Source organism: Neovison vison, chromosome 1, assembly GCF_020171115.1.
Source record: "Neovison vison isolate M4711 chromosome 1, ASM_NN_V1, whole genome shotgun sequence".
In the NCBI taxonomy this organism is placed as follows: Eukaryota; Metazoa; Chordata; class Mammalia; order Carnivora; family Mustelidae; genus Neogale; species Neogale vison.
The window spans coordinates 178,163,005-178,179,913 of record NC_058091.1 but is presented as its reverse complement, the minus strand read 5'-3'; the positions used below and the strand labels follow the sequence as shown (position 1 = coordinate 178,179,913).

The 16,909-nt window shown below is 41.3% G+C and overlaps 1 protein-coding gene and 1 pseudogene across 3 annotated transcripts in view; both read right to left on the bottom strand.

The window, feature by feature from the left end:
- Positions 1 to 7,776: 7,776 nt before the first annotated feature.
- Positions 7,777 to 16,909, bottom strand: part of LOC122916393 (synuclein alpha interacting protein) — a 236,251-nt gene continuing 227,118 nt past the window's right edge. For all 3 annotated transcript variants that reach the window (XM_044263735.1, XM_044263724.1, XM_044263713.1), the window contains one exon: positions 7,777 to 8,308. In XM_044263735.1, the coding sequence (XP_044119670.1) occupies positions 8,224 to 8,308 (85 nt within the window). In that variant the 3' untranslated portion in view covers positions 7,777 to 8,223. The remainder of the gene's footprint in view (positions 8,309 to 16,909) is intronic.
- LOC122896871 lies at positions 12,969 to 13,123 on the bottom strand (annotated as a pseudogene).

Below are 16,909 nucleotides of genomic sequence, written 5' to 3'. Positions count from 1 at the left end.
GAATGAGCAGTCAGGGCGGTAAGGTGGGGGAAAAAAAACCCAAAGAAACATATGTATTTCAGCCTATTTACTTTTCAGGATTAGCAGTCACTTATAATAGAAGACTCAGATGTATTTCAACCAAGAAAAAGAATCAATATATACAATGTTGTCAATTTATATGATGCTATCTGTCAAATATATTTAAAAAAACAAAGTATGAGGAAATAAGGACAAAGAAAGAAGGTGAAGTTGGCCTGGGTACAGCTACAAAAAAATGAAGCTAAGGATTGCTACTGAGATTGAATACAAACCTTACTCTTGACCTTTTCCTGGCAGGAAAGACAAAAAGGAAAACACAAGTTATATAAGGTTCTTATTAGCTAGTAAAAAGAAGCATGCCAGCTTTTCTGTACAAGCAGATTATTTTTCCCCCCTAGCACTAACGTTAAGAATTTCTTTTATGGTCCCTTATAAAGCCATTGACTTTTAAAATATACGATGGTTTCAATTTTATAAAAAAAAAAACCTTAAAAAATAATAGAAACTTCTTTTTTCTGTATGGCCATTTCTTATATTGATTTTTGATAAATGTCATAGTTCAGAGATGACATTTCTTTGGGGATTTAGGATGGAGTTCAGCCCCCAGCAGGGAAATGAAGTTGAAGGATGATGTCTGGGCCTGTACCCTATAGAAGGGACCCTGGGAATGGTGGGATCTAGTTTGTAATGCCCACGGGCTAAGTAGCAATATGAGATTATTAGCAAACAAATGAAATTGTATTAAAAGAGAATATTTTATCAAGATCAGAAGCTTTTGCAAAACAGTTAACAAAACCAAAAGACAACTGACAGAATGGGAGAAGATATTTGCAAACAACGTATCAGATAAAGGGCTAGTGGCCAAAATCTATAAAGAACTTATCAAACTCAACACCCAAAGAACAAAGAATCCAATCAAGAAATGGGCAGAAGACATGAACAGACTTTTCTGCAAAGATGACAAAAAGATGGCCAACAGACACATGAAAAAGTGCTCCACATCACTCAGCATCAGGGAAGTACAAATCAAAACAAATCAAAACCACAAATCAAAACTCACACCAGTCAGAATGGCTAAAATTAACAAGTCAGGAAATCACAGATGCTGGTAAGGATCCTGAGAAAGGGGAACCCTCCTACACTGTTGGTGGGAATGCAAGCTGGTGCAACCACTCTGGAAAACAGCACGGAGGTTCCTCAAAATGCTGAAAATAGAACTGCCCTATGACCCAGCAATTGCACTACTGGGTATTTACCCTAAAGATACAAACGTAGTGACCCGAAGAGGAACATGCACCCGAATGTTTATAGCAGCAATGTCCACAATAGCCAAACTATGGAAAGAACCTAGATGTCCATCAACAGATGAATGGATAAAGAAGATGTGGTATATATACACAATAGAATACTATGCAGCCATCAAAAGAAATGAAATCTTGCCATTTGTGACGTGGATAGAACTAGAGCGTATCATGCTTAGTGAAATAAGTCAAGCGGAGAAAGACAACTATCATATGATCTCCCTGATATGAGGAAGTGGAGATGCAACATGGGGGGTTAAGGGGGTAGAAGAATAAATGAAACTAGATGGGATCGGGAGGGAGACAAACCATAAGTGACTCTTAATCTCACAAAACAAACTGAGGGTTGCTGGGGGGAGGGGGTTGCTGGGGGGTGGGGTTATGGAGATTGGGGAGGGTATGTGCTATGGTGAGTGCTGTGAAGTGTGTAAACCTGGCGATTCACAGACCTGTACGCCTGGGGATAAAAATATATGTTTATAAAAAATTTTAAAAAATGTAAAAAAAAAGGAAAAAGAGAGAGAGAATATAACCTTGGCTGTATTCTTTTTTAATTTGGCCCAACAGCTGGGTCCCAACAGGTAGATCTCAATTTGACACTGGGCCTTTATCATAATAAATTCCATATACGTACAATGATCTAAAATTGACCCTGCTGAGACTTAAACAAGTGTTCCCAAGGAAAAATCCTCTGGTTTACCCATCCACTGAAGAAAGAGACACAATGAAAGGAGCTGCTATTGTATTCTGAGATTCCCCGAGACTGGCCTAGGCTAATGTGCTCTCAAAGCTCCCTGGGGAGACAAACCTGACTGGAGATTAGTGTGTAGGAAGGTTACTAACAGATGGCTCCTGGGGTCAGTTCCTAAGGATGACAAGAGGAGGGGAGCGGAGCAGGAAGGGAGGCAGAGGAGGGGCGCAAGACAAAGCGGAGGTGGAAGTGAAGTGAAAGCCAGCGGGGGCACTGGACCGGGGGTGCCTTTTTGGAGGTGCCTCTTGTTGGGGGAGGGGCTGGGACCCTACACCCCACCACTCACTGGATCCAAGCTGTCCTTCTGAGGCGATGTCCTCAGGAGTATTCCCTGAGGAAGCTACCACGTCAGGGCTCTGAGCCAGCAGCCGCCAATGAGGGGGGCTAAGTCCCAGGCTTTTGAAGGTGGTCCCTCACAACGGATCGGGGATTTTTCTAGGCCCCATGTCCCGAACTAGCAGAACATACTTTACTCCTGAAGCACGGATAAAATAACCTCCCAGACCTCCCGGTCTTTGTGACATGTGGCTTTATTCCCAGAGCCTGGATGGATGCGCTTTATTCTGTAGGATGAGCCCCCACCCCCCACCCCCGTTCGGTTTTCTCTTCGGCCGCTCCTACCCGAGGGCGGCTACAACAAGGGACCTAGTCAGTGAAGAGCTTATCTGACTCACTTCCGGAATTTGGCGGGAAAGCCCATAAGCCGACGCAGCTGCTCATGGAGCTGGGTTCTTTCTCTTCTCTTCTAGTCCCTTTTTGGCAGGTCACTTCCGTGCTCCTGGCTGCAGGAGTCACTGCTGTGTCCCAGAGCGGAAAGCAAGAGCAGCAAATCAGGAAGGCCAGGCAGGCTTCCTCCTCCCCAACACTTTCGGAAGCGCTGTAAGAGCGCTACCAGCTTCCCATTGGCCAGAGCCGAGTCACGTGACTGTACCTAGTTTCCGGGACTCCTGGGAAAGTCGTTTTATCTGAGAACATTTAGCTGGCTGCACTTAATTGGGAACAAAGAGAGAAAGGCTGTTGACTGATAAGACAACCAGCACGGCTGAGCACAAGTCATAGAAATGAAATCCTTCCTCCCTTGCTCCTCATGGGCTGAAGGACGGCATGAAACAGACGCCATAGAAAGAAAACAAATATAGTTATTAAAATATTCATGCGACTAGGGGCGCAGCATCATAACAGAGAGCTCTGCTTTCCAGATTTCTCCTGTTGAACTCAGACTCTCCACATTTCATCAAGAGCAATATGCATTCATTACCCCAGATTTATGCTTGCCTTTCTGCCCCTTGGGACAGAGCTGTGCACGTGGTAGTCATTCGCGGGTTGTGTGTTCGTGTGAGTGTTGTGTAAACAAAGGAACGTCTTTGGCGTACAATATAGCACTGCACTGTGTCCTCACGTCATAAAATCATGAAGTCGTGTGTCCTGGTGGCATATATGGGAAGCCCCGCAGTGGTGGTTGAGGAGTGGTTCTGGGAAGGGTTTCAGTCTTTGCTTGACTGTGCTTTTGTCCTCCTTCTGCCCCTGCCAGATGGGTAGCTTTCCGATGATTTGATTTCATACATCCAGACTTTAGAGAACTTTGAAAATAATGGAAAAGCGACCCCCAGTATGATTTAAAAAGTGCAATGGTGCAATCCTTTCTTGAAAAATTATGATTTCTTCTACCCCTCCCATACAGAAAAGAAGCCTCAGTTTCTATAATTATATGATTTTGAACTTTCTGCATATGAAGTTATAGTATGGAGTAGGATTTTCATATATACACATTAAACTTATGGATACTGCTTAGCAAAACAGAAGAATGTGACGCTGCCAGTGATATTTCCTGAAAACACCTAATACCCTCTTTATATCCAGACCTAGGTTCAGGGGCTTATCATTCTTCCCCTTTCTTTGAGGAAGGGTCTTTTCTGTCAAACTGTCTTCTCAAACATTATTCTGATAGACAGTTCACAGCCTCACAAAATTAGAAATATGGCCCACGGTGGATGTCACATGATTCTGAGTTTCTGATATGCTCCCAGCTTATGCCCATACTAATGTTCTCTGGCCACACCTTCATGATTGGAATTGTGGGGGAAGTTTTTACAAATAATTCTGTCTGGGTTCTACCCAGAGAGTTAGATTTATTATAGGTTTGGTGTGGGCATCAGATTTATTTATTTATTTATTTTTTAGCAGGGGGGAAAGGCAAAGGAAGAGGGAAAATCCCAATCGGACTCTGCACTGAACACAGAGCCCAATGTGGAGCTTGACCCCGTGACCAGGAGATCACGCCTGAGCTGAAATTGAGAGTCAGATGTTTAACTGACAGAGCCACCCAGATGTCCCTGGACATCAGTTTTTTAAAAGCTACCCCAGATGATTCTAATGTATAGCAATATTTGAGAACCATAAGCTCTGAACCAATTACTTTTCCCCATGTGTCCATGTGTCCCTTACATATCCTTGTGCGCCCCCACCATGGTTAATACCAACTTCTGGGGGGTTTTATTCCAAGACAGTGCCTAGCATGGGGCCCCATTCTTGGTATGGGCTCAATCAGAGTCTGATGACCACATCAGCATATAGAAAGATGCCGTTCTATTCACATGCTGTGGCAAGAAGGGAGAGAGGATTTACTTTTCATTGTAAATAAGGGTTCAGCACACTTCATACTCACTGCAGTTCATTTGCCAGGCTTCTTCCAAGGAAATCCCATAAAAGGGGTTTTCCAGATCTTGGGAACCTAGGCAGACAAAGGGGGAAAATGGGGAGCAGAGATGTCAGCAGAGGAAAGAGAGGAAGGGAAGGAAGGGGAGAGACAAAAAGAGGAGGAGGGAGAAGTGATGGAAGAAGAATGGGGAAGAAAGAAGAAGAAACTAAGATGGATATAAAGGTAGCAGAAGTTGAAAAACACTGACAAAAATTGCTGGTAGATACTTACTAATCACCATCTCTGAGAGACGTCAGAGGTTCTTGTGGAGCTCAAAGAATGTAGGATCTCATTAGGAGACGGGAATCAGGCACTCAAAAAGTTACACTGAACTATGCAATGGAGAATAAAGGGAAATAAAACTGGAGATAACATGGGACTTATAGAGAGACCCATCAACAAATGAGAGTTTCAAGGCAATAGATAGCATGAACTCCATTTACATGTGGGGAAATGGTATTAACTCCGTTGCTATGGATTCCTTATTCTTACTTAGCTTTATTAGCTTAACTCAGATTCTGTACATAGGTGGCTCCTGGAGAGATAACATTTAACCCATTTCATTATCAGGGGGTCTTTCAGGGTATTATTTAAATATTTTGTAGTTATTTCCTCAAGCCTATACCATCCAGTATGTTGCCTGCAAATATTCTGAGAAAAAATTAATTTCAATATTTACTTGAAAATAGATACCTTTGAGAGTCCTCATCCCACTCCTAACCCCATGATGCCCATCTAGAAGTCTCTTCTTAGAATTGAGGTCATGGTACTAATGTTTTATGAGACTACGGGATGGGCATTCAATCCATTCAAAGTGGTGAAGGTTTGGTATCTTGTTATCTTTTCTAAGAAACGTTCTTAATTTGATGGGTTGGACTTTGGCAAAATGAGTCCCTTTAGTGACATAAAAGCAGCCAGTCTTTAAAAGACGCTGACAGATGCTGAGAGTTTTTTACAGTGGGGCTGAGTTTCCAGCTCTGCTGCATGTAATTAGGCAGGCAGATAGAGCTTCACTCATTTTACTAGCCCAGTGGGAGGGAGAGGGGGCGGGGGGCCCCAAAGTTCCGCTAACTTCAAGGAAACACTCTCTCTTTCTTTAACATGTGTGTCTCCATTTCTGTGAAGAAATAAGTCTGTGTTTCATTTTATAAATTCTGCACACAACTGAGCTTGTGGTAAGGAACACATCATTTCTATTTATTTCAAGCAAGCGTAATTTATCCATTTCATAAAGAACTTGGATGGTAAAGATGGTATACATGTGTGATTTAAGGATCAGCATTTTTAGTGTGCTAACAACATCAATAAACACAGAATGCATTATGTCGGCAGTTTGGCTCATCTGAATCTACTTGATTTTCCTATTTTGCCTTTTTTTTTTTTTTAAATCTTTGGTCTTCAGGGTTTAATACTCTGGTGTCTGAAGTGCTTGTGTCCATAAACAATTGAATTGCCAGTTTTCTTGGTCAAGGTAGCATCTCTTTTTTTCAAACTCTTGGTTTTCTCTGCTACATTTAATTGGGAACTCTGTGTCTGGCTCATAAAAATCTCTACAGAATGCTCCCCCCCTTCAACTTTTAAGTTTAAAAACCCAGTCTGTATAAGAACAAAGCTGGGGCTTCTGGGGAACAGAAAAAGAACTCTCTGGGTCCCTTTCCCTTGCAAGCCCCATTCTAGAACGAAATCCAAAACTTGGCTCATGTGTACCAAGCAGAAATCATGAGAATCTCCACATGTGCTGGCCATATATCCTATATTAGAATCGCAAACTTAGGATCCCGCAATAAAATGTGAAGAAGCAGAGAGGATCCCTGAGGCCAAGGGGCCAAAATCAGAATAGGGATTCTCATTTGAGGAAAAAAACCACATGAGCAACTCAGAGCTATAAAGGGCACCAGGCTATAACGACAGGAACTCAGAGGACCCAAAAAATGACAGAACTATTTGGTTGAATTCCTAGACATGTTGCTCTGTAGGTCGGAAGGAACTTACCTCCTAGATGTGCATGTAGGCCAGTCTTGCCCTTTTCCAGGTTGATTGAGGAGGCAGTGTTTCTTCCCCAAGACCCATCCAGAAGTAGAGCCAACACAACTCAGGATCCCTGTGTACTAGTCCAGTGGGAATAATGAGCAAAGCTGGGCCAGAGCCAAGTCTGCTGTTTACAAGTTGTATTACTTTGGACGTAGGACTGAAAGCTTTCTGAACTTTAATTTGCTAAGCTATAAAATGGTTGTAGGAATATAACTATGTAAGTGTGACTGGTACCTAAAAGGTCCTTCTTCTATACCTCATTGCATCTTGTCAAGCCCAAGTTTGTCAGGCAGGTTTGTCACCCATATATCTAAGATTACCTCCTAACTTAGTACCCTGGCTTCTTGTGTCAACCAAGATACAGAATGGCCCATATTTGATGGCTGGAACACTGCTCGTAACTGTGAATAACATATAGGACTCCCTCCTACTGGGAAGCACACACTCAACTTCCAGACTAAAATTTGACAGGCCTCTTATGGGCCATGCCAACACTTTGAAAATAAAACTCTTGAAGTTGCAGCAGAAATATATTTTTACATGATAGGACGAAACCATCTGGAACTTACTGCTTACATGGACTGAAAGAGCTGTATCAACAATAGGGTTGTTATAAACTCAGGCTCCACACTGTCTCCTAAAGGGATTAGACAGGTCTCATAATGTGTTCTAGACAGAAAAAGTGACCCAAGCAGGGTCCTTAGCTGTCATTAGTATTTTCCCATGTCAACGCTGGGATTTGAGAAGACAGAAGGAATTGACTTACTTTATATACTTGTCTGATCCTTTAGTACTTAATGAAAACTAGAATGTTTTATTTCACCCCTATGGGAAAATAGCTAAAACAGGCAGTTTGTTCCTGAAATAAAATATCAGCAATCAAAATACTCTCAAGGTCCCTTAGAAAGCAGAACATCACAGGCTTATTACAAAATAGGTGCCCCAAGCTTCTAGGTGCTGTTAACATTGTTTTATTTCCTTTATACAAAAAGTAGAAATGACAGAAAAAAAAAACCACCCTTGACAGAAAACAATACCACTGACCTCGTCTCATTGAGGAGCTGAGCCCAAACTGCCCATTTTACTTGGAAAGGAAAGTTCAGTCAAACATTAGCAAACACTCATGCAACTGATGAAAGACAAGATGGTGCCAGTGGCTTGGTGGACATACCAATCCAATCTTAAAAAACATACATTGGCCCAATCATGCTTTTAAATGGCATCTCTTGAGAAACAAGTTATATATACAAATATCACCCCAAAATGTGTATTATATAGTCTACCACTATAAATTTAAGGCATCCTGATATTGTTCTTCTGCTGGTGAGGCATTTTTCTCTTGATTCTATTTCCACAGTGGATAGTCCAGAAATTTCCAATAGTGTCCAAAGGGCAGTAATGAGAGATAAGAAAAAAACGATTTACAAGAAGAGTTCTTTTGACTCTGGCTCAGCATTGTGCTTTATGCTGTAGGATTTCTTCATTTTTCTATTGATGTCATTATGCCTAAGCAGAAGAAAAACCATAAAGGCCAGAATTAGATAAAACTATGGTCAAGTTACAGGACAACACCACTAAAACAACTTACCAAAAATGGAAATTATCCTCATACAAACCGCACTGAAGAATACTTTATTCTACTAGGCAAATTATTCTTTTCATATAAACCACTCTTTAAACAATAAAAATTACAGTCATGTAAAAACACTTTTTAATTTGGTTCTGGAAGTTATTTCTCAATCATCCTGACTGGAATCCAGGCAAGATTCTAGTCAAGTGAATTTTATAAAATTCATGTCAAAGTCACGTCAAATCAGATAGTAAGTATAGTAATGCTGGTTGAGTGGAAATGAGATGTTTATATTTTATTGACATGGATTCATTGGTGACATCTTTAATGTCCAATAAGCCTGAGTCCTAATTATTCAAAGAAGATGCTTATTTGGTGGTGTGATTATAGCTGGAAGACAATAAGTAGGAAAGTCTAGGGGAAAAAGAAAAAAAGACCAGGAAAAAGTAATGCTGTTCTCCACCTCCACCCCACCCCACCCTCATATTTGATACCTAGTAAGCCTATGGAAAGAAGTACAAGCTTAAGCTTGAACAGTCATGCTTTGTAAGTGAATTTCCCTCTAGGTGGACTCATTTGTTCACATTCTGGGTATAAAAATCTTCTGAGAGGAGTCAACTTCTGAAGGTGGGTGAGCCTACATATTAATAGATTCCTTCTTGTTGCTACATTAGACAAAAACAAAGTGTTTCCAGCAATGCTACTTGCTAACATGAGGACATATTTGGATGGGGAGCTTCAAGTGGAGTGTTATGGCCTCAAAATCATGCTTGCTTGCAAAGACTGTGTAGACTATTTTCAGTGTTCCAGGAAGTATTTGATCCTCATCAACACCTGAAAGTTCTAATTCTTACTTTATTTATTCCTCTGAATAGAAATTTATTAATTTTTTAAAAAGATTTTACTTTTAAGTAATCTCTACACCCAACATGGGGCTCGAGCTTACAACCCTGAGATTAAGAGTTGCAAGCTTTACTGACCAAGCCAGCCAAGTGCCCTGAGTAGAACTTTAGAGATTGTCTATGGGCAATAAAAAGAAGAAAGGGAAAGAAAAACCTGATTGGTAAAAAGATGCTCTAAGGACTTCCAATTGAACATGGTGGATTAAACATACACATTCATCATCCCATTCTCACAAAACAACACTAAAAAAGGAAAGTAAAGAAATAAGAAAGGAATAAGCCTAAACAAATAAGGGAAGTGAGAGGGGATGATAATACACAAAATACCAACACTATTTCAGAAACAGGAAGGTCGAAGGGCTTGTGGAGCTGATTCAGCAGAGCAGAAGATGCAGAAATCTAAGCCCATGGGCAGGGAACCCAGCAAACTGATCTATGCTGCAAGATGCAGAAACCAAAAGCACCATGTATTTCTGGAGGTGACAGTGGGTGCTGAATGGGTGCTAAAAATGGGAAGATTATTAGGAAAAAAATTTTTTTAAAGATTTTATTTATTTATTTGACACAGAGAGAGATCACAAGTAGGCAGAGAGGCAGGCACAGCGAGAGAGGGAGAAGCAGGTTCCCCACTGAGAAGAGAGCCTGACATGGGGCTCGATCCCAGGACCCAGAGATCATGACCTGAGCCAAAGTCAGAGGCTTAACCCACTGAGCCACCCAGGTGCCCCAGATTATTGGAAAAATTTTTGGAAGTAGCAATTCAGATCCCAGATTATCTCTCTGACCCAGTGTAGCTGGGTAACAGTCTCTTTCCCACTGTGAAAAAGACTGGAGGTTACAATTTGCAAGGTGCGAACCAGACAGAATTCAGCTAAAGGGGGCAGAACCCATGAGATTAAATGAAAGTCTCCCTAAGTGAGAATATGATTCTCAACCCATCTCCTATTAGTCTGACTCATGAATTCTTGGCACTCGGCTATGGGCACTAGCAGGAGACTTGAGTTTCCTTAACTTGAGAAATGAACTGGCCAAGAGAAAAGACTTACAAATACTAGTAGAGACTTTCCCAACAGAAGAGCCTAGTCCTCACCAGTTGATGTGAAGCAACACTGACCAGTCAACAAGCCTCACCCATTAAGTCAGAACTTCCACTCAGCTTTAGTGAATATAAATGAGTCAGAGATCATCAGATATTTGAGGAAAGTGCTACTATGAAAGACAGAACCAAAATCAACAGAGACGGAAGTCAAAGTGACTAGAGATAACATACGGAGCCAATGAGAGCTTTAAACATCTTTAAGAAGGAAAGAAACACTGGGAAAATGTCTGTAATTCATACCATAAAGGGTTAGTCTTTCTAATATGCAATATGGAAAGAGCTGCTATAAGTCAAAAGAAGAAGGCCGAAATCTCAATAAAATGAAGGATTAAAAATAGTACATTCATACAGTAAAATAATACCAATGTAAATACCTTTTACTGCAAATACTTACTTCAATACTTTTTACTGCAAAAAGGAGGAAAAGAAAAAAATATATACATTTATATTTGTAAAATTCACATGTATAATGCTACAATAAGGAAACAAAGAGAAAACCAACAAGGTACTTTTAGAAATTAACACTATTATAGCAAAAATAAAAAATTAGAAGGTTGGAAGGTACAGGTCAGTTCTTTCCTAAAAAAATAAAAAAGCAAAAGTTCTTTCCTAAAAGAATGACAAAAGACAAAAGTATAGATAAAGATAGAAAACTAGTTAGCAAATCTGAGGATCGATTCAGTGTGCCCAACATTACAATAGTATGATTTCCAGAAAGAGTGAACAGAGAAATTGCCATGGACAAAAATTTCAAAGAAATTGTACAAATACATTTCCCAGAACTGAAACATATAGGTTTCCAGACTGAAAAGGCCTGCTGCGTGCCCACATGTCAGGAATGTTAATGGCATCATGACAAAGCATCAATAAATCAAAATACTGGGAATAAAGAGAAAATCACAATAGCTTCCAAGGGATTTGCAATTTGAGAGGAATGGAGCTTCGCAATAGGCACACTGGAAGCAAGAGGAAAATGAAATGTGTTAGAGATTCTGAGGAGAAGTGTTTCCTACCTAGAATTCTATACCCAGCCAAATACATGTAACCCAGTATGAGGGCAAATTGAAGATGTTTTCAGACAGGCAAGGTCTCAACAAATTTAGCACCCATTCACCTCCCAAAGATGGGAAGATGTGTTTACCAAAACATGAGCATAAACCCAAAATGGTAAAAAGACAGATTCAGGAAACAGGGCTCTACACAGGAGAGAAGCAGAAGCAATTCCCAGAATAATGTATTGGGCGGGGGGGGGGGGCGGACACCAGGAAGACAGCTGTACAGCGCTGCTAGATAACAGCAGTCCATACTGGGCAGGAGGACAGAGGTTGTCTCCACCAACAGACAAAACGAGAGACACCTAATTTGCCTGAATGTGCTAAAGGGAGGTTTCTGTCTCCCACAAAGTATTTAGAAAGGAATTGTAAACTGAGAAGTCAAAATTATTTTCTGCCCCCCAAATATAAGGTTATAATTATAATTAGAAAGGAAACACATTATGGCATACTCCTTGGACCTACTGTGATTAATATTTATACAGCCATACTAATAACACCAAATACTGACTTAACCCCAAAGAGAGATACAACTGTATTATTAATGGTGGGAAGAGGAAGGATGGGTGTGTGTGTGTGTGTTTGTGTGTGTTTGGGGGTAGGGGGCAGTGTTAAGTGCTAAAATAGAGCTAGATAAGTTTGGTTCTTTGTGGAGAATATAGATTCTTTGAATCCTGGCTCCATAGTTCATTATCATCATTACTATACAAGCTAGGGTAAGATCATAATCTCTCTGTGCCTTGGCTTCCAATAAGCAAAATTTGATAATAATGGTACCTAACATACTAGGTCATTATGAAGGTTAAAACAGTTATGATGCATGTGGTGCCTGGAATATTCTTTCGTACCTGTAATTGCTTTATAATTGTGAGCTATCATTTTATTCTATAGAATTATAGTAGAATGAACAGAGAGAATATCTTAAGTTAAATATCTGAATGAGCACGTGACTTAACACGGCAGAATACTAGAAAATACATGTGAAAGAGAGCCAAGTGATTGATTCAGAGGAGTGGGATTATAGAACAGGGTAGATTGGGCAGAGGAGAGCAAGCTAGCATAGAACGCTAGCATTACTGTCTTTCTCTTTCTTTCTCTCTCTCTCTATATGAATGTGTGTGTGTGTATATATATATAAACCTATAGCAGCTCAACAAAAAAGTAAATGAAAAGTCAATAAAAGTTAAAAAGAAGCGTTAGGTTGTAATTTAAGGATGATCTCATCATTTAGACACTATCAGAGTATTTCTGCTTTAATATGAGGGGTGTCATGGTCAAGAACATTAAAAAAGAACACTTTCTGCAGGACACAATCCAGCATGATAAGAGCCGAGTGTGTATTTGAGGCATTTATTTGAATAATATCAGGATAATTCAGGCCTCCCTGAATCCTTCCATTTCCTCCCTAGTCCTGAGTTACCAGTATTCAAAGGAACAGAATTGTTTGGGTAATTCTGGCATGAATTATTCAGATAATTCCTGTTCCTTGATTTCATTTTTGGATATGAAATCACATTCTCAGTGACCAAAATTGGGAAGAAGAAAAGGCTTAAATTTAAATAACAGTTTTGCAAGTAATCTAACTTGCTGATTCATCTAGGCACGGATTCCACATTTCCATAACCCATTGTGACCAGATAGCAATTTACTTAGAGGATTAGTCTACACTTGATCTTAGCCAAAAGGCCGAGAAGCGAGGATTAGTCTAAAAGGGTCCGCGGGCATGCATTACTCTTCCACTGATACCCAAAACAGGGAGACTTTGTTACTTTTGTGATCTCCTTCAGAACTACACTGAGAGCAAATCTCTAAATCCCATCTACTAAAAAATGGGATTCCAGCTAAAGAAGAAACAACTTGCCCTCCAAGTACCCACATGAAAAACTCACTGTAGGCAGGTGGGCCTATAATCGAAGGGCCTAGATTTTAGATGGAGGATACCATCTTTCCTTGGGATGACAGACTCAGTCCTTTTTATTTTGTTTCTGCATTTACCTCTTCTTTCTTTTCTCTCTCTACTCTTTCTCACCAAATATTTATGAAGTCTCTAGCATGGGCCAGGCACCAAGCTGGACACTGGGGTTACAAATGAAGCTCCTCATGAAGCTCCGATGCGTTTCCTGGAGTTTACTGTGTTTTAGCTGTATAGTCTTTTAATTCTCCCTGGGTTCTGATCTCTTTTAGGAAGGCAGCATGTCTCATGCTGGCACAATGAAATGCCGGGCTTAGAGGGAAAGATGGTGGTGCCGTTGAGTGCACTGGCAAACCAGGGATGTGGCATTTGGGAAGGTAATGCATCCGCTCGATTCTCAGTGTGGGAAGGAAAATCCCACATGACTCTGGTTGGAGCAGGGATATCTGGTGAAGGTACTGGAAGTTGTCTGGGTAAAGTCTCTAGCTGGTACTTTAAACCTCAAATGAATTGCTGCTTCTTGGAAACTCCAGCCTTCCTCTGAGCTTATAGACAGGAACCTCTCTTTTAATGTTCGGAGACACCCCTGTGGTAACAGAGATGGTGTCTATAGGACACTAACAGGACGGTTTCCTCTGTGACATTTCATGGTTCACCCCAGGACCATGGAGTGGAGGGAGGAAAAGAAGATGGAGGTGGGAGAAGGGAGTCATTTGTTCTTCAATTCTGTGATTGCATTCAAACCAGGATTCACATGCTGAAAGAACGCGTTTCTGGGGGGATGGTTTTGGTTTTGAAGGAAGGTCTTCTCTCTGGACCCTCCTACTTCTCGTTCCTGGCTGTTGCACATGTTCATTTCCTGCCTTCCAAAGGCAGTGCTTGAAGACTGAACCTGGGATCTCAGTTGCAATAGCCTTTTTCTGTGTCTCAGCTTCTCATATTTGGAGACTAAACTGTAATTGTCTTTCTGTGGCAGAACATGCTTTCTCCTTTTCCCGGTGGGTATACGGCATGTATGAAGAAAAACTCCATTTGTGAATCAGGTTCTGGTCAACCTTGGGAACTCTGGTGGCTGTTATAAAGGGTTTGCGAAGTTGTGCTGAGACACTGGGAGGGTCTGATCATTTTAACTATTCCCCACAACATGAGTATTTCCCTCCACACACAAGATTCTGCTGTGCAACAGCCAAGGGTAATGCAAAACCATGGCCCATGCAAAGGAGAACCTGTTCTTGGGGAAATGTTCAAGACTGGGTTTTCCTCTCTCCTCTCAGTCATAGGGGCAAAGCTCTAGTACAAAATATGGGTTTTTTCCTGTGAAACTAGTATGAACCCTAAAGAGGCAGAGGTGAGGGTGGGAGGGATAAGAGTTGTACAGGGAACACACCAAAGCTGGGGACACATGGGGAGGAAAGGAGGGGAAGGAGACCAAGTGGGTTCTAGGGGGTTTGGGAGTAGAGGAATTCACCTCAGGGAACTGATATCAGTTCCTGCTGATGGGCTGGCTCTAGGCCCCAGAGCTAGTATTTTAAAAATGAATATCCACTTCAGATCATGGCTTAGAAGTCAAAATTATAATTTTTGAGCAATAATGCCATTGTCTGTAATCACTAAATTCCCTTTTTGTATTAGCCCTTGAACCAACTTTTCTAAACTGTTACATTGGGAAGACTCTGTCTGCTCCTGGGGAGGTTTCTCTAGAGCTAAGTCCTAGAAGTATCACACAGCCGTGACCAAGAAATAACAGACGCATCCTTTCAAGAATTCTTAAAAAGCATATGGATTAAAAATAGATACTTAAAGCTAAAAAAATTAAAGACAAGATTAGAATGTGGTTATTTTCTTATAACCAGAGAAATGACGGCAAGGATGCCTTTGTTCAGCAAGATCAGGGGCTAGTATTTTTGGTGCCAACTGGATTCTCCCATCATGAGTCTGGAAATGCTCATCAGTGGGGCTGAGGGCACTCACTGTACTTGGGAGACAGCTCTCAGCCAGGGCCTCACCTCTACTTTTCCAATGATTTCCCCGTCTTTGCTCACTTTTTTTGTTCAGCATGGTATCCTGACAGTAAGGACATAATGTGTGTTGTGTGCAAGCACTTGCATCTGTGTGTGTGTTGGAGGGGGTGGGCACCCTCAACTCTGACCTACTGGGCCTCACAGATGACCACTGCCACACCTCACGTCATGTCAGGCCAAATATATGACTCTTGTTGAGGGGTTATTGAACAACCTTGACATCTACGCAAAATATCGGATACTGTAGCTCTTGGCTCTGGATGGATCATTTCCCAGGTGGCTGATTCCTTGGCAGTAAAACCCACACTCATAGTGTTTATCACTTCCTGTCTTCTGAAGCAGTCTGCGCTGGTGTTGGCAGGAGACGAGGGTTTCAGGCCACAGTGGCACTGTGGTCACAGAGGGCGTGGCTAGGGGTCGCCAGGAGGCTGATGTCCTCTGCCTCTTGGTAGCTGGATGCAAAGCTCATGCCACATGTCCCAGGTCTCACTTAGACTTAAACTCTGGGAAATGAATGTCTTATTGGCGTTTTAAGACAAGTAATTGCAAACATCCCCTTGGGATTGTGATAACTCAAAACCAACTTGTCCTTGATAGGAAAAAGTAAAGATAAATCTGTTTGTTATAAACAAAGTCATCATCGTCTGTGGAAACACTCTGGGAAAGCTGTCCAGAGTAATGGAGTTGGATCTAATTTTAAAGGGCATTGAAAAGAAATTTAGATTCTGGGCTATCAAGCTGTGACCAATTTAGGAAAATAAATAGCAAACAGAACCCCCACCCAGAGGTGATGTTCTTTTAAATGTGTTTATTGCTCCTATCTTTCCCTTACCAGGAAAAATAAACATTACTTAGGAACTAAAATGTGACTCTAGAGTATGCCTGCAACTAGGTACTGGGGCCCCACTCTTTCTCCTGTGGTCATAGGGATAGGGCTATTTGATGGCATTAATTTTTGGAACCAACTCCAACCCAACGACTGCCATTGGTTTCCACAGTTACATAAGCCTGGGGAATCTCCATTACCCGAAAGGAGATGTTTAGCCTTCAAGCAAATTCTCGGGCCAGGATTTGAAGGCATCACTGAGGGAGGAACACGCGGGTTCCTTTCTACAATGTAACTTTCTGTGGGACGTTCCTTCAGTGGGTCCCGTGGACAATATGAAGCAAGTGCTACAGTCAGTTAGGTGTTTTTCATGCCCACGATCTCATGCTAGTGTTAATTTCTCAGAGGAATCTTCATTTCCACTATAGCTATCCACCCTTATTTTGTCTAAAGAGTAAACTTGGCCCCATTCTCTCTGCCTCTGTGTCATTTATGAGGGAATCCGAGAAGCCTCCCCTCTCCAGCGTGAGCCAACAAGGGACTTTTCTCTTTCTGTGGAACACACGAGAACCATGATAAAGTAGAGGTTAATTTATAAAGGAGGGAGGGGAAGGGGTCAGGATGCTTATTTAAATACACTGAATATTTTTATTTTCGGGTTTCTGCTTATCACTGAACTCAAATTCTGTTAATATGAAAATCCAGTGACTCTGAGGCTCAAAACT